General features: G+C 41.5%; 2 protein-coding genes across 2 annotated transcripts in view; one reads left to right on the top strand and one right to left on the bottom strand.

Annotated features, from left to right (window-relative positions):
• Positions 1 to 782: 782 nt before the first annotated feature.
• fam72a (family with sequence similarity 72 member A) lies at positions 783 to 5,448 on the bottom strand. Its single transcript, XM_005924690.3, has 4 exons — positions 4,843 to 5,448; positions 4,513 to 4,590; positions 3,846 to 3,970; positions 783 to 3,741 (listed from the first exon to the last, which is right to left on the bottom strand). Exons 1-4 carry the CDS (start codon positions 4,992 to 4,994, stop codon positions 3,647 to 3,649), a joined length of 450 nt encoding a protein of 149 aa, XP_005924752.1. The 5' UTR covers positions 4,995 to 5,448; the 3' UTR covers positions 783 to 3,646.
• A 559-nt stretch (positions 5,449 to 6,007) lies between these two features.
• Positions 6,008 to 22,290, top strand: part of srgap2 (SLIT-ROBO Rho GTPase activating protein 2) — a 55,356-nt gene continuing 39,073 nt past the window's right edge. Inside the window, exon 1 of the mRNA XM_014334352.2 lies at positions 6,008 to 6,663. Within this exon, the coding sequence (XP_014189838.1) occupies positions 6,597 to 6,663 (67 nt within the window). The 5' untranslated portion in view covers positions 6,008 to 6,596. The remainder of the gene's footprint in view (positions 6,664 to 22,290) is intronic.

Below are 22,290 nucleotides of genomic sequence, written 5' to 3'. Positions count from 1 at the left end.
CAGAACAAATAAATAAGTAAAAGATGGGGTAAATAGCACAGTTGTTGCTGATTTGTCAGCTGCACATCCATTATGTGACTCTCCCTTTCCACCACATCCCAAAGGTGCTCAGTTGGATTGAAATCTGGACACTCTGGAGGCTGTTTGTGCAAAATGAACGCATTGTCATATTAAGAATCTAGTCTGAGATGATATGAGCTTTGTGACGCTGCATGTTATCCTACAGAAAGAAGCAATCAGACGATTTGTACAAAAACAAAAGACATCATCAGCAATAATGCTCAGTTGGTGCCAAGTAGTCCAAAATACTCCAAAAACATATCCCCCACAGTGACTCTACCATCGGAATTTTGCAGCAGAAATCAAGACTCATTAGACCAGAGAATGTTTCGCCAGTCTTCTATTGTCCTATACTGGTGAGCGCGTGGGATTTGTAGCTCATTTCCTGTTCTTAGCTGATGGAAGTGGCACCTGATGTGGTGTTCTGCTGCTGTAGCTATATCCTCTTCTGCATACCTCGGTTGTAACAACAGATCATTTGAGTTACTGTTGTCTAATATTCAGACAAGATCCCTGTGCCAACAACAGTCACTCCATATGCAAAGTCACTTGTATCACCTTTCTTCACTGATGCTCAGTTTGAACATGGTGCATTGAGTTGCTGTCTGTCTTGGCTAAACAGATGCTTGCATTTGCAGTTGAGCAGTATCTCTAATAAAGTGTCCACTTGTTATATACTCAAAAAAAACTGACAACAAAAAAAAAGTTTGGGGCAACTGAGAAACTTTGAAAAAAAAAAAAAACTTTATTAATTTAACAAGCATACAAAACAACAAATCATTTTCTTCAAACTATCAATGCAGTTTCAGTGCAATTCCAAAATATACATTTTCAGCAGGGCATGTTAATCAAAGTTATTCACATCCAGACACAGCCATTTAAATAGTTCTTCTGATTATCATTTGACAATTGTCCTAGCCAGAGGAAGCTCACGAGTAATACCTTCTTGAGGTAAAACTGCACACATTCAGTCTTTAAATGTACAAAACAAAGCACTACACAATTAAATATTAAATACAGAAACAGAAACATAAGTACTACAGCACAAAACAAAACAAGCAGTTGTAAACAAATTTTGTAAACAAAAAAACCCCAAAGTAAGTATGTGGTGATAGATATTTGGTTTGTGGATATAATAAATACCTAGCTGATGCACTGTATGGTATCCACACAGACAGTATTTGGTGTGAAAGTGTGACAGACTGTCAGTTATAATTTTTAAAAGGTGATAGATGTGGAAAATACAGAAAAAGTTTCCTCGTTTATGGGTGTATTTCCACAACTAAAGGCTATAGCATAGACAAACAGAGGCCAGTTAAACATTTAAAAAAGCTGCTTCCTTTCTTCTCCTCTTCCTTCACCTAAAAAGTGGGACATTCAACATTTGCTTATTTTTTCCTTTTTTAAAATAATATTCACCGGCAACACAGGAAGTTGTCAATCATCCACAGAAACATTGTTACTTTAAGACAGGATCATAGTATTAGCAGGGCACAGCAGTGAAACAATAACAAGAGCTTAAGGATGGCACTGTGAAAAAGAGGCTTTGAGTTGAGTCTGTTGTGAATGGAGGATTTTGTAGCTTGCTGAGTAAATGGCCTGGTCACTCAGTGATGACAGGTTAATATACAGCAACAGCCCAGAGGTTACAGTTTAACAGAGGTTCATTTCAGTAAGGCTAAAATATTCAATTTTGGGAGCTTTGTAGCACTGGTTTAAGCATCATTTCAAACAGCTCACAAAAAAAAGTCAAAGGCTTTTCTATAAATCAGGCGCCACATGAAGTAATTATCTTTCTAGACTAGGAGGCAACCTGTAAGTTAAACACTGATATGTCCCATGATTCTTTGGAGTTCACTTTTTCCATCTCCTCAGTTGCTACAGGTATGCTGCTACATAAAAAGTGAACAGTTGTGCAACAGAAACAGAGCTAGGACACTCGCACCCATTTGAGCTCATGTTTTCACGATCTTGCTTCATGATCGGCATCCTTTTTTTAAATTGTCACAAATGTAAGCATTTGTTTATATTGAGCTATTTATTGTTTGAGCTCTGGGTGAATACTCCACTCAGCTGCTCCACAGGCTTGTGTGAAAGCACAACCCATTCATAGGTTAGTAAGTTAGTAAGGAACACTGCTACAGTCAGACTCGGCTGGGTGTTAAACACTTAAATGCTGCTATCACAAGTGCAGCAAACACTATGTCAGCATCTCAAAATCCACCAATGACAGAAGAGCAGATTGTAAGGTAACCTAAATTAAATATGCCCTAGACGCCCAAGGAACATAAATAGATACATCACTCTGTAATTGTGCTATTTCTTCAATATGAGGGATTCAAAAAGAACTCAAAGTTTCAGTTAGTGCCTTTTCATTAATTTGACAGCATCTGAGCATGTTAGCTTTGTGCCTGAATGGGCACCCCGATAACTTTTAAGCAAAAGTCATGACAGTAATTTTTCCGGGTAGAAAAAATTTGTGTCACATTCGACATGCCGTAAATCTGAATGCATGCCTCTGCTGCATCTGTGCGAGTTGAGTATCTCACGAGTTGATCCCAATAAGACAGAAAAGCTTTTTTCTTTACGCGTCAATAGCTGCTGCCAATAATTCGACATATCACTCAAAATATTACAAACACACGTTTGTCTCTTTGTCAGTCCCCTTAGTATATCTTAATAAAACCTCGAGGAACATGAACGTAAAAGTCACCCATGTCTGAAGAACAGAATGCTGTCACTTTAACATTTTAATGTCCCATATCTGAAAAGGCCTCCAGAGATTAAAAGATTACCGTTAATAGAAGTTTTACTTATTACAGCACATTCAACATAAAGATAAGTGCTATTAAAAAAAAGGATATAGGTAAATTTCAGACCTCCTACCCAGAAAAATCTGATGGTGTTAATGGTGTGAAAAAGCAAAGCATTCACTGGTATGTACCATTAATTAATCACACCACACCCAACTTTTCATAAGGCTGATCAAAACAATGAGCTCTGAAAAGCAGAACACACTAGATTATGGAGTCTAGCTGTCTGTTATTTTCAATTTAATTCAGCTGCATGTTTTTTTTTTGTTAAAATAATAGCACACAAATGTACAAAAATGAGAGAAAGACTGAAAAGAATGTGTGAATGTGCGTGTCTGTGCTTTTAACAGTGAAAAGTGATCAGGAAAGGCATGGTCACAGGTTAAAGGGTAATTAAAACACTCAATTACGAGCACCAAAAGCTTCCCCTGTACCGCTCTCTTTGGGTTTAAACCTTCCAGTATTTACAGCCACACCCCAAATCACTAATGTCAAGGCAGGTGTTCTCTGCCAGCTTATAGTGGGAAAACACCTGCTGTGACACCACTTTTTTTTCCAGGTAGGGTCATAAGTGAACAATGGTTTAATCTTTCAGCCCACACAGAGTAGTACAGCAGGATTGCTGGTCCCATGTAACTGGGTGTTCATTTACCCTTTTGGTTCCTCTTCTTTTGTCTCATCCCAGCATGGATTATACACGTTTTTTCTTTTTTTTAAATCTCCACCTCTCAAAAGCTGGCACTCCAGGTCTCTCACATTGTCCATATCCCACTCTACCTAATACACTCCTCCTCTGATGGGCTTTCTGATTCTTCATTCTCGCTGTCATCTAGCTCAGGAAGATCTCCCCAAAGGAGCAGATTAAGGCCTGCAGACACATGTGAAGGGGACTTATGAAGTCTTATGTACACATCTCATGGACTATGCAATTGCATAGCATTTCAGTTTTATCAAAGGTGAGTTTATACTGACCCGTTGAATCCAGTCTGTTGAGAGTAGAAACAGCATCGCTATTGAACATCCAGAAGTGGCCGTTGTTACAGGAGAGCAGGCAGGGTTTGCAGGGGGCTACAACGTGATAGCCCACAACATTTCCACTAAAAGAGGGAGGGAGCGAGGATAAAGAAGAAACGTGAGTCAGCTATTTGCTGGGGGCACTTCTGAAAAGTGCCAACACTACTAGTGAGTTTCCATTATCTAACACATGTTTGTGTTTGCCCTGCGTACAATAACAAAAGCCCATGAACACAAATGAAACTCTATAAAGGTTCACTGTTTACTGTACTGTGCTGTAAATATGATTTAAAATTAATATGTGCAGACATAACTGGCAATGGCTTTAATATTTATTTAACTGACATTTTTAAGTAAAAACAAGTATTTTCCGGTATCATTTGATCACTTGTGCTAAAGTGTATAAATTGTAATGTTGCTTTTCAAGCACTACCTAATGTTTAGTATAGCAACGGGCTCAAAAATAAAATAATCAGCATATAAACTTACAGTTGACAGGCCCAACAATTTGTACAGATATGTGTACATATGCAACTACCTGTTTGGTGTCCTTCTTATGAATATCAACAGATTATGTTTCCAAAGTAAACACTGCAAAGACGAAAAGGAATAAAATAATATATACCATTTGAGACATGCGATGTCTCTCAGTTTGCATTTACAGCTTTCAGTGGAGTAGCAGCTGGCCACAAAGTCAACAGTTCTGCGGGGAGGGTTCGTGCAAGGAGACACAAACACACCCATTAAAGGACAAAAAAACAACAACAACACACACACTTATTTTATATTGTCATACAACAAACCCTATTAATTACAACGGCAGCTTGGCCAGAGCATTGTGTATCTCCTCCAATCTGTTAAGCAGACAGCCATCACTTTGCCACAATTTTGCCACTTGCCTTGGAAACCGACATAAACAAAAACTAGCAGCACTACTAAGAAAATTAGCTCTTACCTATTGGGAGGTATGTCAGTGGAAAACAGCTCGACCTCGGTGTCTGCAAGAAGCACTGCCTTCATGCCTCTCGTGCAGAGCAGGCTGTCACAAAATATGCAGTTCACCTGGGTCACACACTTGTTTTTAAAATTAGCGTTTGAAGTAGACATTGTTGTTTTGCTAAATGCGGACTTCGCCCTTTTTTTCACGTTCTTTCTGCCTCCGGACAGCAAACGCAGAAAGGGAAAAAAGAACCAGACACTGAGAATTCTCACTAACCGTTCACTTCGGTTTAATAAAGCTGTAAATTAACTTTGCAAGCGTCAACGCTAGCTCCAATGTCCTTGTGCAAACGTTAGCCTTTCCTAACGATATAACGGAAGGCAGCTAACGTTAGCTTGTGAAACGAACATACGAAGGGATATATATATATATATATATATTCTCGCGAAACCCGCTCTATATGTATAAGACAAGCTGTACTGTTAATTAATCCACGATATCGATGAACAACTGGCCTGTTTTCACGGCTTACTGGGCATCCATTCATGTACTTAACAGCTAACTAAATAGCTGTCAGCTTTGTTTACAACTTCCTGGTATTTAACGGGACTTCCTTAAACTATCTTTAAAAGACCCTATACGCTATTTTGATTGGATGTACACTTTATAGTAACCAACGCTATTGGTCAAATTCATTACGGATTCTGAATGCGATTGGGTAAAAATTCAACTTGACGAACCCTGATTCAAAATTCTGAAAAAAGCTGATTGGTGGACTTGAATGTCGTTCACGTGTGACCGTTTGACCAATCGTGGTGGAGTGGTAGGTATGAGGCGGGGTCGTAGTTTAGTCAGTGTAAAAGAAAAAGAAAGTTGACGTAGTAATAGGCTGAAGATGGAATGCATTTTAATATATGTATACAGGTATTCTGTTCTTATAAAAGCTGAATTTATGAAGGAATGTATGTATGTATTCACAACTAGCGTGTTACCGTTTAAGGGTTAGAATTTATATGCATTTACGCTAATGTTCATAGCTAAATAAAGCACGAGGCTCTCTTCAGCCACATTTGCAGTGACCTGCTCCTAAATAGGTGTTCCTCTACCAACACATTTAAACTAAGCTCACCTAGGCAAATAAATACCCGTCGGTCCTGCAGCATGCAAGCTAAAGGCTTGCTGTAGCAGATGTAGTTGTATGTACTCGTGAATGTGTGCATCCATGCCTGTCCTGCGCACTGGGGGCTGACCAGCAGCCAGCCCCTCCATCTCTCCACTTGGTTTCCTCTTTCGCACTTCAGGAGGTGGGTGGTGGAAGAGAGGGTAGCACTTTAGTTTAGACAAGCACACGGGCAGCAGTGAGATCGAGATTCGCTCGGGGCAAGTAACAAAAGAAAAAACTTTCCAAAGTGCTGAGTAAGAAGTTAATCGGGGTTTTTTTTCGTAAAGGGAATGACTCTCCTTTCTCATGAAGCTGTTGGCACCATTACTCTTGAGGAGGCGGTGAGGCGCGGCGTCGGGAAGGAGCACAGCAGCAGCAGCGCCAAACTCACAATGCGCCCTGAGTGAGCAGAGGCAGGGAGACAATACTTATCCACGGGAACACTGAAGAGCTGTAAATATCTCATTTTGGCTGTTTTGTTTCTTTTTTCCTTTTTTGAAAAACCGGCTCCAGATTGACAATCCTTCCATCTACGGCTGATTTGTTGAATTATTAAGAGAAATTTGACTTTACTGCGAGGACAAGTGGTTGATCTCCAAACTCAGCCATGACGTCTCCAGCGAAATTCCGAAAGGACAAGGAGATCGTGGCCGAATATGAGACTCAAGTTAAAGGTAAAACTTTTCAGAGCCCCTCAGATGTTTTCATGCAGCACAACCCGGAGAGATTTAGCGTCAAATCTGTGCTTACTTTACTGCGTGCTGTGTTTGATCTGACTTGGCGTAATGCATCCCATTTTTTCTGTTACCCTCACCTCTCCTATCCTACCAGGCGTAAAGGACAGACTTGCCTTTGCATTTCACCAACCATTCGAGAAGGTTGTCATTGTGCAGACGTGGCGGATCACTTTTTGTGTGTATAAATAATGGCAATCATAAATGGTACATGATGATCAGCGTGCCCCCAAGCGTGTGATCGCTCTCCTTTAAGGCAACGCGCCGATGGCCAACAAAAGGCGAAAGGAAACGCTCACAAATTAGGTGTCGTCCAGATGTGGTCTCACCGCGGCCTCCTATCAAAGCATACGTTAAGGTGATGTGTGTATGTTTGCGTAGAGGACCCACAGGGCTGAGGTTTCGACACTGTACAAGGCAGGGCGTTTTCTTTCCCCTTCTGTGTCTCCTGCGTGCCTGTGCTGCTGCTGTGCACCGGCACCGCTCGCTCATGCGTTAAACGCAGACTGCGATTAAATGATCGATTTGTGCCCTGGCTTGTTCATCGATCGCAGTTCATCGGTGCAGCTTCTGCCGGTGATCAAGGACACGAGAGGGCTGGGAGAGTAGATTGTAGCTGTTAGGAAGGATCGTTTGAGTTGTTAACTAGTCGCTAGCTTATTGTTATTTTTGTTGATTTTTTCCCCTGTCATCAGGCAGTCACACTGGATCCAGCACCCACTGTCACTCAGAGTGACAGTGTGTGCTTATCAGATCTTGGGGGGTGAGGGGTTGTGTGGTATGTACTTGAGGCTGGAGAGGGAAGGAACAGGCTCAGAGGTACCAGGAAGGGGAGTGGGTGTTACAGCATGTTTGCACTGTTACTGCAGTGCCAGATGACTAGATAAGATGGGCCACTGCTTGGCTTATCCCCCAACACCACCACCACGACTGCTTGATTCTTATTTCCATTTCGAAGAGAAGACACCAGCCCACTTCACGCCCTCGCCTCTTTACTGGCACCTCTCAGCACTCCTCTTCTGCCGAAGAAATTCCCCATGGCATTCTTTGACAAAGCTTGATAGTCAGTAAGGAACAAAATACTTTTGAAGTGCTATCGGAGATCACAAGGTTGTTAAACTGGAATTACTGGTGTCAATGTACATATGAGTGGCAAACACAAGGAAGAGCGCTCGTCGAGTGTCTCAGTGAGGTGTGGAGCAACGGAAAGCAGACAAAACACACCTTTGATGTCCCCGTTGGCATAGATTTAACAAGTTTATGGAACCTCAGGTCATTGAAGCTAGTCATCCATAAGCTGTTGTTTATTTGAGCAGTTGAACTGAGGTTTATTTTAGACCTCTCAAACCTTTCCTTTCAATATTCTTTATTTTATTTTTCTGACACTAAATCTGCAACAAATCCTGGCAGAGGTTTGATTTGGCGATGCACTAAAACAGGTATTTCTGGCATCTGAACAAAACACCAGAGTAATTCAGGGTAACCTGGCTCACAGTTAACCATTTCTTCCTTCTTTGCTTCATTTGAAAACTTTGGCTGGCACCACAGTGGCATTAGCGCCGTTGTCTCTGTGTCCTTTTAGACTGCTGTTTATGCCCAGCGGCACGTGTAAAGACTTTCTGTCTGTGCTGTTTTGTGGGCACTGTCTGCTGGGTTTGTCAGACTGTGGACTTAATGTTTGCCCATCGACCCTCTGCATTGATTCCTCCTGTCACTTACCTCACTGCTCCCCATCCTATCTAGAAGGAACTGATTATAGGGTAAATCTGTGCATCCTCATATCTATTTGAGGGGTGTGTGTGTGTAGAGATGCATCGAGATGCTGTCTCTTCTGTGACATTCCCAACAGCATGCCTTCACTACAGCCTGTCATTATCCTGTGCGCTGCTGCTAAAGACTCTCTTGTAGAAAGCATCAGGCAGCTCTCACTCTTTTTCTCTCTGTGTTTGCTAACGCGTGTCTGTCTTGTTTCCCAAATCTTCGCTAGATCCGCTCTACAAATTTCAGTCCTGCTAGCCAAGAAGGGCTCATGCGTACCTGCATGACTCTGCTATTATCAGGCAGAAGGGATAGACTTTACATGTCGCAGCCATGCACTGCAGCATCATGGGGAAAATGGATTTAAATCCTCCCCAGATGACATTCATGAAGCACTGCAGCAAGAGAGGGAGAGGCATGAATGCTCACGCTCTCACTGATGAGTGTGCTTGACAGTGTTTGTCAAGCACACGGTGAATGGATTTCTGCTGATTATTCTGGCTTATTAGCTACTATAAATTTGTGTTTGTGGCCTGTGGTTTATTGTTTCTACAGACTGGTCACACTTCTGCAGTATTGTCATACATACATACACTGATCATCTGTGCCATCATACTGTGTTCTAGCACAGTTGTTACTTGGTGGAAATAGAGATGGTATCCACGTGTTATGTAGTTTTAGTATTCCATGCAACATTAGGCAGTATTGGGCAGAAAAAGATGAAAAATCATCAAAAGCTCTGGTGAGATTTTGAGATTATTTGTCCCCTTTATATGGCTCAGTGTTTTAAAGCTTAAAATACACGCAGTAACTGGTGACTGTTTGACTTTTACAGATGGAAAATACTTGTATTTGACATTATGATTTGTAATGCTCTGTATTCTTTTGATTACCAAAAAATGATGTTGTGACTCGATACCACAGGCACGGCGATGTCAGTGGACGTGGTCACCTCATCTGTTGACAGGGTACCTGGATAAGGTTTTAAATGCACACCGGCGCTCGAATGCTGTCATCTCTTTGTCTTTATTTCACACAGACAGAGTCCTGATATTCTAATATTGGATTCTGGCTGATGAAAGGAATTTTCCTACTTGGTTTGGAAGAGGGTGTGTGTGTGTGTATAAGTGCCTGAAGAGAGGCACACACACACACAGACAGATGTGCCGAGAAGTAAAAGACAGACAGAAAGAGAATCAGGAATGGAGAAAGAGGAAGAGAAAATACGACATATTTGCAGAGGGATAGAGAGGTTATGACTTCAGAGTATTGAGTTTTTTGGGAACCAAATAAAAAAAGCTGTGACTATTCACCAGCACTTTAAGTAGATCTTTCTATTGTAATTTAAAAAATCCACACGTGTTTGCAGGCAGGTAAACGAGGGTTAGGGTGAAAGCCTGTAAATGTGTGTCGACCAAACACTAGAGAGCAACTTCCTATATTCCAGTGGCAGCCTTTAATATCAGGAGCAAGAAATATTTTAGTGGAAAATTAAGGTGTGCCGAGTCTTTTAACAGATGTTTCATTTTTCAAATGCGTTTTGGCTCAGCCCTTAAGCAGCTGTCAGTGTTTTACACATCTGGGAATGTTAATAACTATCTGCCTTTGTTGCCACTGATCAATTTTGATTGGCCGTGGTGTTTTTGTGGTCTGCTGAAAAAAATACAAAAAGGGTATGAGTGGCCATTCAATTTGACGTTGAACTGAATAACTGTTGTTGAGTTTTAGAGTAAATACTGAGAGACCCATTTAAAGAAACAGTATCCTTACTTTACTTACTTTTCCTAGCAGGCTAATAAGCTCAGTCATCTCTGCAAGTGTGATGTGCGTCTGTCTATGTGTACATATAAACTGCGTGTTTACGGTTGCCAGAGAAACATATGATTTAGGATAAATGGCTGCTTTCACTAGCACACAATAGGAAAGGTGGTGTCACAGCAAGAGGTTTTGTCTGCATGACTGTGGCTCTCTGTCTTTGTTTTATGTGAGGTTCTGTGCTTGGCCTGTATTTCTCTTTGCGACTCCATTGTTGTTGAGTGATGTTTATTTGAAGAGAAGGTGCAGGGACAGTGTGGAGATCTCTGTTTTGTCTTTATCCACGTTAAGGGGCAGAAGGAAAAGTGAAACGACACTTGAAACACTGACCCACTTTTGCAATGGCTTTCATATCAAATGGCTATGAACCAGGAATCAGGGTTAAGCTCTTAACTACTGCTTACTGACCAGTCAAGTTTAGTTGAAGGTCTTGCAAACCATAGTAAGACACTGTAGGCCTTTTGGCGAATGTCTCCACCTTTTGGCTGTACTGCAGGAACATCAGGTCTAGACTCTTAAATGGTATGAACTTGCTGGGAAGCCAACATATCAAACATTTAATTGTTCTATATGTCACATTTATTTTGTGGCATGGCAAGTGGAAAATGGAGAGTTCCAAGTTCTTTAGGCTACTGGACTTTATAAAAGATAGTTAAAGCCTACTTATGGTTTTAAATAATGTTTTCTTCCTCATATCTGTTATTTCAGTTGATAAACTGAGTCTGAAATAGTTATTATGTGTTACAAGAACATGTCTAGGTGTCATATCAGTTTAACAGTAAACAAAATTATAACCTGTTGCTTAATGCCAGGGAAGTGATAGCAATAATCTATTAACCCAGTCTGTGGTTTTTGGTGCTGTTTTCCTCATATTTGTTTAGGATTATAGTTTGCTCTTCTTTTGGCTCCTCATTCCTAGATTCTGAAAACCTGGGTTTACTCATTGACCTTATAACCAGTGTCATTTGACCATTTGGCGTGACTGTAGTTAAGTTTAGTTAAGTCAGATGATGAAAAGATATCCTGGTTGTAGAGCTGGGCGATATGAGATTTTTTTCATATCACGATATGTTTTTTTCATTTCAGGTGATAACGATATCTATCACGATATAAGCCAAATAACTATATTTGTAAGATTTAAATGTGCCGTTGCTCACAAGTAAAATGTGAAATAATCAGCAGCTTGTTTTTATTTAAATATTTATTTCCCATAATAAGTTCAACAGGGTAGATGTACTTAAGGAACATGAGACTTTTTCAGATAAATAAAGGCAAATATTGCAAACTACACAAAAGGCAGCCGCTAAAGCGTTTAAGTTTCAAAATAGAACAAACGAAACAGACTAAATTGTCAATTCCACTTAGAAACAAAATATTAATTCTAAAAATAAATCTTAGTTTGTTTTACAGAAGAACAGACAAAACTGACTAACTTTTGTCAATATCAAATAAACTGAGAACTAAAAGGAAATTCTCAATCTCTCCTTGTTGTATAGCTGAGCTTTTCAAACAGTTTTAACAGTTACTTTAGTCTGACAAAAGCCGAATGACGAATTAGCGCTTCCAGTCAGAGACTGAGGCTACGTCCACACGTACACGGGTATTTTTGAAAACGGAGATTTTTTTTTTTTTTGAGGACAAGAGCGGCGAGGTCTATCGCGATAGCTTAATTTCTCTATCGAGTAAAAGTTATATTGCGATACATATCGTTATCGTTCTATCGCCCAGCTCTACCTGGTTGTGTTGAACTTGTTTGCAGCACAGGCCCTGTTTGTGGGTGTGTGGTTGTGAGGACGAGGAAAAGCTTCATGTGTGTGATCTTTTTAACAACGTCTGGCTAACTAGAGCTTGACTGCATTGACTTAGTGGTGCAATTATCAACCGTGAGTCAGTCACACAAGTCTCTGCCATTATTTGGCGTATCCTGTGTCAGTGTTTGTGTGTGTGTTTATTTATCAGTGTGTGCTGGTATAATGGGGCAGAGGAGGGGGGCCTTGGATTTGAATGTTGTATTGTAAGCTGACTAAAAATGCTGACAGAGCTTAAAATAATCACTCAGGAAGGATGTTTGTGTGCAACTTAGGTTTCGGAGGCCGGGACACACAGGAATCATACAGGAGTGTGTGAAGCTTCCTGTTTGGACCCATGGCTTTGTGTTTGGGCAAAGGAAACGAATGTCTTTCATGCACACACATATGCTGTGACCGTGATTCATGCGTGAGGGTCGTTTTCCCTGCAGTTACCGTATTTGCCTTTCATCATATAAAAGAACGGAGAGAAAGATTTTTAAAAACAAGTTTTTGTGTATAGTTAGCATTAATATATATATATATATATATATATATATATATACAGAGAGAGAGAGATGTGTAGTTAGTGTGTAGTATATATATCTCCTCAGTTCTCTTTGCAAAGTCACAATAGAACAATGTGTTCCAAACCAGGTGTCCCACTGTCCTTTCAGTTCTGTGTGTGGGACAGTGCGCAGTAGCAGTCGTCTTGTGCCATGTCAGCGGCAGACATAACATGGCTGAAAAATCTCATTGATTTTCTGTTCCCGTTTGCTTGTCTGCTTCCCCATTCTTCACTATTCAGTATGACAATTTACTGTGAGGCTCCTGCGGCACCTGAGAGAAAACACACAGCATTAAATTGACTAACTCTGTAAGTGCTGATCTGGCCTCCTTCAGTGCAGACACACACAAATGTAAACACAGATCACTAGTAAGTGAGTGTTTTGTTGCGATGTGGACCGAGATGTCTCACCGACGACGCAGTCGATTGCTGAGAGATAAAAGAGAAATGTCTGTTTCTTACCTGGTGCAGTAGCAGATCTAAGATGTGACAGCTCATTAATGTCTGTGACAGAGAGATGATGACATGTACGGTGCTTTAAAGTGAATGATAAACACAAGAAATAAAATAGCTGTTAGAGGGGCCAAGTGGGTAAGGACAGAGGTCATCTAGTCATCTAGATGACTGCTGTTAACTACTGCCAGATGTTCCAGATGCAAGGATTGGGTAACAGATGTTGTGTTTGCCCTGGTTGGCTACTCCCGACAGTTTGGCTGATACCCCTATACAAGGCCAACAGTGCTGAGGCATGCTGTGATTGGCTGAAATCTTCCCTCCCTCTTTTCAGGTGCCTCTGCTTTTTTTTTTTTTGAAGAGCTGCTTGTGTGTGTGTGTGTGTGTGTGTGCGTGTGCACGTGTGTTTGCACGTGTGTGTTTGGGTGCACCTGTTTGTCTGGTCAATATGTTGCCTCGTTTGTGACACTTTGAAACATGTGGAAGCTATTTGTTCATGCAGAACACACACACACACACACACACACACACACACACACACACAGATGAAGCCTTGTAGACTTTGTTGTTACCTGCTGTAGATTTTGTTTTTGCATAATTTCAACTGTAGCATTCCACCCAGACAGTTGGTTTTTGTAAGCTGATGAAGCTGAACAGTGTTGTGTTGGAGAAGTTACTACTTGCCTATGTTTGTGCGTGTGCAGGCAATACGTTTCAAATCCTTTTTTTAATATTGATCTGCTTTGTTTTTTTATTGCTGTATCATATATTTCCAAGAAACTCAACAGATAAACTTTCTGTAGATAAAATAACCAGATGGAAGCGCTCGATTGTGGCTGATACTGAAATTACTAGATATGCAATCGGTGTCGAATCATACTTCATTACAAACCAGTAAATCTGTCTTTTTTAAACCAGAGATATGGAGTAGATGGTTACCTTAGAATAAAACAGCTGGCATGTATTAGTTGCAATAAAAGATTTCCGCAAATATCTACTTCCTCTTTTCTACAGATGTGCTGCTGGTAGTGGTGCCTAAGCTAGAATAAGTTCCTAACATTTCTTTAAAAAACAAAACAAAACACAGTCACAAAAAGACATATTTAACACAACTATTTCACGATGAGCTTATTTGTACAGACCTGAAACGGTGCAACATCGCATAATCATTCCTCTGTAAACAATCTAACCCCTGAGGTATGATAGCAATGATAAAGCTACAGGTACAATTCCACTTTGCAAAGCAAGAAAAGTTATATATCTTATCATTTGTCTTTTTTGTTTAATTTTATAAAAGCAAAATAAAAAACAAGCCTCAGATAAGCAAGCTTTTCCTAACGAGAATGCCCAGGAAGGACCTTGATGAAGGAGATTCAGTAAACAGGAGCCAGAACAACATTTCATTTTGTAATTATTTTTCAACCAGGATGCAACATCTTGACATCCAAACAATGATTACTGTGGGTCAGAATGTTTGCTTGTGTACCCGCTCTGAAGCAAAAGGCTCTTTTCAGTATTTATCAGTTTGCTAAAGGTTTTTTTTTTTATTATTTGCTCTCCATCCACCCATCTGTCCATTTTCTTTCACTCAACCAATTCAAGGTCATGTAGAGGCTGAAACCTTTGCCCCCTGTCATAGGGCAAAAGGCAGGGTATACCCTGGCCTTTTTGCAGGGTTTTTTTTGTCTTTAAATAATCAAAATCTAGAGGAAAAAGGCGAGACATGTTCCCCAGAGCCCAAGTTAATCCAAGTAATAGTTCATTTTTGCATAAAAGACCAAAATCGAGTCAAACCAAGTTCTTGATTACAGATGTTTGTAGAATCACATCAGCCAGTGTGAATGTGCATGTTACCCAAGCACCTTTGAGGTATTGACCTCTGTTTGGGTGCCTCTTTGCAGGTTTACTTTCTTTATCTGCCACACATGGCACCAGCAGAGCAGTCAATAACAGCCCCCCAACACACACAGCTTTTTTCCCAAATTGTACTTCCAGTTTTCACAAGTTTCACAAGACCACTGTGAAAACTACCAGTCCCAAAGGCAAATGTTTACCCCCCCCCCCCCCTTTTAAATTATTTTGCTCTCCTTGCTCTTTCTCATGATGTTTGTCAGCAGTGATGAAATGTGATGCACACACATTTTCAACACACCTCCTATGGCAGCTTAAACCTATAATCATCACTTTATGATTACAGCACACGGACTGTGCGTGCATGAGCCTCACTACCGGACACTGACTCACAACCAGCTGAGAGAGAGAGAGAGAGAGGATGTGTGTGTGTGTGTAAGAACATCTTTAAGAACAGAGGGATCTATATAAAGCTGATCACGCAAAAGACAAAGCCCGCTCATATCCTCTATAAAACAATCGATTGGGGGGGGAAGACATCCAGCTGTAAATAAATAGGGGGGAGGCAGAAAGAAAGGAGAGAAAACACAACAGTAGGTTGGATAACACTCCCAAGGGATGCTAGAGGAAACAGGTTGTGTTTGAACAGCTCTCATACTGACCAGAGAGCAGGAGAAGAAAAAAGCAAGGGTTCTAACCGTGGAGGGGGGGAAAAGGAGCAGGGCTGGGAAGAAGGAGAATTAGGTGAAAGAAGAGGAGGAGGGATCTGCATGAGGGCTGAATAGCAAAGGATTGTGAAGAAAAAAAGTGAAGAAACCCCACTAGACTGTAAGATCCATCTGCTTACCTCAATAAGCGTGTGTGTCTAGTATGCACACTTATTAGCCTTTTCACTCCCCATCTCCATATCTCTTGCCTCTCCTTCCCCCTCCATCAGCAGCTTTTCTCAGCACGTAGGCAGAGTTGGTTGCTAGGGTTACTGAATTGCCCCCATTTTTCTAGGTTTGTGAGGAGCTGAGGGAAAATGTGAAAGAATAATGTAGATTTGCCTAGCCTGTAGGGTCTGGTTAATCAGGTTACTCCTATACACATACACACACCCTGGTTCCATTCTGAACCTTCAGACCTCAGTCCTTTCAGGGGTTTTTTTCTCTTGCTTTGCATCCTTGTGCTTTGTGTTTTCTCTCATCTGCTGCCTTTATTCCCTCTTTTCATTGCTCTCTTTCTGCACGGTGTTACTGCTGTTTCCTCATCTCCCTCTGGCTCCCTCTTCCCATCAGTTTTTTTTAAGCGGGGAAATTATTAAAGCCTGAGGTTGTGTTTTAAACCTGCATTAAGATCAAACACTGTAAATCAGTAGTAGTAGTAATAGGGGGTGGATGAGTTTTACAGGTACCAAGGAGAGAATTTCAGTATTGTGACAAGTGTCTGTGTGTTGGAACAGAGCAATCGCGGCACTTTGGCACTCGCCATTCGGGTTCACACCTCTCCTAATGCTGTTTTAATGAAGCCATTCATCACCCTTTCTCTCTGAAACTCCACACACGGACACGCTGATGCCCACACAAACATACACACACAGCCTCTTCCTCTCTCTTTTCTTCGGTATAGCCGAGTGTGAGAACACAGAGTTCTTCCCCCTGCTATGTGAACCTGTTCTATTTTAGTTTTTCCCAGCGTCAGAGCTCCTCCGATGGAGATTAGTCCCCTCTTGTAGGCTTGTTTAAAGTGCTGATTCCTAGCTTTGGTTTAAATCTACTGTTGTGTGGGAATACTGTCGTTTTCTTTCCCACAGTCAATACATAATTTTTTGCTGGCATCATGATAAAAACAATGTTTAGGGGGTAGGTTGCTGCTCTGAAGAGGGAGCATCCCCTGCTCTCTGATCCTTAGAACACAAAAAGCCAGCCCTCACATTTAGGCCCCTTGCCCCACACTCAGACCATGTGCACCACCTCTACAGACAAACACTCGCTTTACTTAAACAGTGTTTTGGCTGAATGGCTCGCATTTTGACTTTATCTAGAGATTACATTGAGGTTAGCTGGTTTTTAGGAGCAGGAAATAGATGTGTCAATTAAACTCTGCCTTAAACTTTTATCGCATCATTGCGCGCAACTCATTACAGCGGGCTCTGCTTTGCCGGTAAGGAAACATGGCTGCATGTGAGTAGGAAACAACCACAAAGGCTAAAGGCTCATTTGCTTTTTCTGCATGACACAGCGGGGGTCGATCTCTCCCACAGTCATCCGACCAATCTGGGAATGTAGCTCTGGTGCCCTCCGGGTTTGGTTAACATGTGTGACGTTTCTATAGCGAAACACTGTATGAGCAAAAAATACTGGAGTCTTAATCTTTGAATTCAGGTGTTTTCAGTCCCAATGACACAGGTGTGTAAAAGCGCCCAGACATGCTGTCTGACTTTACACACAATTGTGAAAGAATGGGCTGTTGCAAAGAGTTCGTTGAATTGGAGCGTTGTTCTGTAATAGGATGCCACTATTGCAACAAGTCACTTCATGAAATTTCCTCCCTCCAGCTGTAAGTGGTGTTACTGCAAAGTGGAAGAGTTCAGGAACCCGTGTATCCCGGGCAAACAAATGTAAACCTTTGACCAGTCAAGTTTTTGAATGTGGTCCAGCGTGGTTCAAACACACCTTCTAGGATGTGCATTGTTTAATCACTCTCCAGCCTTATTTCAGGTACACTCGTGGGGGTGTGGTTGTATTAACACCTCTGATTGCTTACCTTGCAGAATGCATCTATATATTTGTGTTAGTAAGACGTGTCGGTGCTGGTGCCAGGCCTGGAGTGGATGATCCACCCTAAAATGTGGTTTACCTTGAGTACACGTTGTCCTACAGCTGTCAGAGGCTAGAGGCAGAAGCACATATACCATACTTAAGGTCTGATATTTATCTGAATGCAGGAGCTGTAGCTGACTGTCACAGCGTATGGCCAGGGGGCAATACTCTGTGTGTACCTGTAAGAAGAGCTTGCTTATATGTGCTCTTCACGTGTTTAAGTGTGGCTGGCTGTAGGCTGTGGAGTACAGTTGATACAGACAATAATCGCATACACTGATTTGCCATTTGTATTGTTGACTTATGCAACCAGATGCCATTTAACACAAATGCCCTGCAATCATTTGACTGTGTAGCCACAGTCAGTTTTTTATTGATTCTGTGGTAGACGTGTGTTCGTTCAGGCTGGAGTTAGATGCTTTGCATGACGGGGCTTGGGGGGAAATGCAGCATGTTTCGATGTATGGCTATGGGATTTGTTGAAAAACAATTTATGAACCATTATTTTTTCCAAAACTGATTGTAGTTCATTTCTCACTCTTGTCAGACTAGATGTTATTTATATTTTAGGGCTGCTTTTTTTCCCTTTTGTAAGTGGTTTAAACAGGGTGGTTTGAAGAATCCCGCATCATACAGTCAGGCGTGTTTTGAAGCTGCAGTGATGCAACTGCAAATTATTAGCCAGAAGAAAAATATCTGGGCCTGGGTCTAATTTAAAGAAAAATAGAAGAACAAACCCCCCAAAACATGCACATAAGTTAAAGCTAGTGACTTTGCCCTATTTTTGTTTATTAAAGGAGAAGTATCCCCTCATGAAGAAAGTTGGAAGCAGCAGAATACTGAGTTAAAGTTTAAAGTGTAGGCGAGAACATGACTTGGATATTTTTAGGGGAAGCAATGACTGTCATATTGTCATTAAACAAGCATCGTAGGTGGTTAAAGTATGATGTGGTGACCCCTTCAGTATGCGCTGCTGTATTCCTCTATTGAGGCCTGTGATTGATAGTGACGACTTTTTTGCTGGCATCGCTCTCCTTGTGCACCAGGCTCATAGTAGTGTGTAAAGACCATGTGCTGGCCTATCACCGTGGGATACCTCTCTCAGATTACCGCCTTCACCCATCCCCTGACCCTCCCACTGCTGCTTCCTCCCCCTTCACATTCCGACTCAGCCCATGTGCTTCAAACAGAGTGGAAACGGGAACATCCCACCCCTCATACGTGTGCACACACTCATTCCTATTGTGCAGTGGCGCATGCAGGACAGGGGCTGGAGTGGGTCTCCATATAACTTTCCATACAGATAATATACCGTGTGTACTATAATAGAAGTTGTTTTTCACATGTATTACAGCCCTGAACTCGTCTAGACAGCACCTGGTGAAGTTGTACTTGGGAATGCAAACATCTGAATCAATCAGGCTGGATGTTATTGGTCTGCACTGACAGCTCTCTAGTACAAAGAGTGCATCGTGTCCGATTGAGCCCACGTGGGAGTAGAGCTGGTAACTGTCCTGAGAACTCACAGTGTTCACAGGTGTCATGCGTCCTGCCTCCTGTATCCTCTGCTTAGGTGTCACTCCTGACTAAATCCAAATGGAAGCAGTGAGGATCCAGAATACATGTAGAAGCTCTTGTGTTCTACATCTGAGAGATAATGCCTGGACCTGATTCTCTCGAGGTCTGTGATAATGGTTTATGTCTAAGAGACAGAAGTAGGGAGTCAGCCTCTGCTTGGATCTGTGCAAAACTGAAAATTGAGACCAGGAGGTTTAAAAAAAGCTATCCAAAAACCCAAACAAAACTCAGTAATGAAAAGCCCTGAAATTCTGGATGACAGAGATTTTGCCAAAGAAAACCTAAAGGCGGGGGGAAGATGAAGGATGTCCTTCAGCACAGAGAACCTTCCCATCAATCACTTCAGCACATTTGTGGCATAGCTGTTTGACACAAGCATGTTCTTGTGACCTCTATCCCTTTTCTCTTCTTCTTTTTCCCTCAGTAACTTGCTTCACCCACATCTCTTTGTTTTCTTTCTGTCTGAGGGCAGTGTTGCGTGGTAAAGGTTGCTGTCCATAACACATATCTACACAGGCATTCTCTGTAATGTAAAGGCTGAAGTGGGAGGCAGGCCAGTGACTCAGTGTGAGTGGGGCTCTTGTCATGTGTCATTGGTATTCCCTCTAAAGAATGCAGAGGAGAGTTTCCCAGCCTAGAATGGTGGATTCCTTCTTGCTGAGTCTGAGTATGAATGTGGACCAAGAGGAGTCATTATGGTCGCGTCGCTTTGCACATTTATTGTACCGTTAGCTTTATCTTTTCTTTTTTTAAAGATCCTGTCGATAAATTGTGGCATCCCAGAAAGTTTTATGCAGACAGATGTGCATTAGGACTTAAGTGCTGGTTAATTTGGCAATAACTTTTAATAACCTAGGTTCAAGAGTTCACTTGAAAATGTGCCACCTAGATTGGCTATTTTGAGTATCCAAACCAACAACAAGTCACAACTGTTACAAGTATTGTATTATACAACCCCAACTGCAAAACAAAAGTTGGGATGTAATGTAAAATGTAATTAAAAACACATTTCCAATGATTTGCAAATCTCTTAAACCTGTATTTTATTCACAAGAGAACAAATAAAACATATCTGACGTCTAAACTGAGACATTTTACTATTCAATGAGAAATATGAGCTCAGTGTAAGAGTTTAAAAAAGAGAGTCTTTGAAAGGCAGAAACATGGGCAGACATTCAGAAATCTGCAAAACTGTATCCTTAAAATTGTGGCATAACTTCACAATAATGGTCCTAAGTGTAAAACTGCAAAGACTTTGAATGTGTCATTATCTACAGTACATATTCTCATCAAAAGAATATGTACTGAAGAAATCTCTGTGCAAATGGCAAGGCTAAAAATCAAAATCAGACGAATGTGATCTTCGAGCTCTCAGGCTGCACTGCATTAAAAACAGGCGTGAGTGATTGTATCATAGAAATCACTGGAAGACCTCTAAATGGATCTAGTTCATGCAGCCCTGTGTGGCCACTTTCCCATCTGGAAGGGCATTGTCAATGCTGAAAGACTTCTACTGGTTTTAGAGCAACGTACGCTCCCATCCAGGGAAGAGCTTGCATATTTCAGCAAGGTAAACTCGACAGTGTTTCTCACCGTCTGTTCCTGATGCTGTACTTTTTAAAGACAGCTGAGAGTTATGTTAAATATACAAAAACTGTAGTTAATGAGCCATGACAGGCAACAGCATGTGGAAATCCAGTAAAACCAAGGAATAACAGGCGGGTACAGTTTTTTTTGTGCGGTAAAGCCGCTATTGTATCACCACACAGCACGTTGACACTTACCACCCATTGTTCAGTGCCTTTGTTACCGAAAACAGCCAGGAAGCCTTACAGTATGTGTGAGTCAGGTCCCTGGCTGTATCCCTCTCCATTGTGTCCTGCTTTGCTGGTGATGACAATGATAGCCACTGTCCTCTGATTGAAATACATCGTCAACATAGCTTACATAGCTACATGGTCCATATGCACGCAGTGCAGCTGGCCTCAGCGCAGCTTCTACAGCAGCGAGGCCATTTTGAATTCATGAATTATTTAGTTGTTTCTTGTGCAAGAGGGAGAATGTGTCTGATTTCTAAAAAGGAGGGGGGGTGGAGGGCCTGTGATTCTCTCTTTCTCTCTCTTTTTTTCTTTTTTTGTGAAGGAGTAAGAAAAAGGGAGCTCTCCTCTGTAGTGAGTGAGGGAGGAGTGTGTGCCTGGTATCTGGGAGCTGAAGAGCCAGAACAGCAGGACTCCGTTAGATCAAACAGGCTTCCACTGCGGATAAGAAAGAGGACCTGGCAGGGAGACAGAAAAAACATGAGCAGGGAAGGGATAAAGCAAAGTAAGAAGACTGCTCTTTGTAGTATTTCAAGCTAATGAGAACTGCCAAATAATAAACGGTCCTAATGAGCATCTTATTTGCTTTGTGTACCTTGTGGCTTACTCCTAATACTCTGTCTGAGTCTGCTATTGCAAGTTTAGAACAGGTGTTGACCACATTCCTACCTCTGTTCTGCTGCAACCCTTGACCTTTTTGTTTTCCTGACAGCCACAGACTGTCCCTGGGGATCTGCTCCCATCTCTGGAGCCCATCCGGTTGCCAAGCATTAACGTCATGGTATCTTTTCCAGGTGACTCTACGTATATGAGCAGGCATGTTTATGGTACACTGGGAGATTACACTGAAAGTGCTCCTTCTTCTCATCCTTTAACTCATAGTCATCATCAATAATTCAGCTACACTTGCAGGACACAGCTCTGTGTTTTTGGTCTTAACCTTCCCTGTAGGTTCCCCTGTATTTATCTATGGCTTTTTAGACTATTACTGTACACCTATTTTGTTTCTTTCCATCCCCTCTCCCATTCTACTCAGTTTTGTCTTTAGAGTCTTGCTGTCAAGTTTACACCAAAGCTCTCAAATCTCTCACTCTTACTTATATTAGTATCTTATTTTCCCTTCTTCTCTCCCATGG

The sequence above is a fragment of the Haplochromis burtoni genome, unplaced genomic scaffold (genome assembly GCF_018398535.1).
Source record: "Haplochromis burtoni strain Fernald_Lab_line unplaced genomic scaffold, NCSU_Asbu1 Contig_79, whole genome shotgun sequence".
NCBI classification, from domain to species: Eukaryota; Metazoa; Chordata; class Actinopteri; order Cichliformes; family Cichlidae; genus Haplochromis; species Haplochromis burtoni.
The sequence above is the reverse complement of the archived record's forward strand: the minus strand, read 5'-3'. Positions and strand labels throughout refer to the sequence as shown.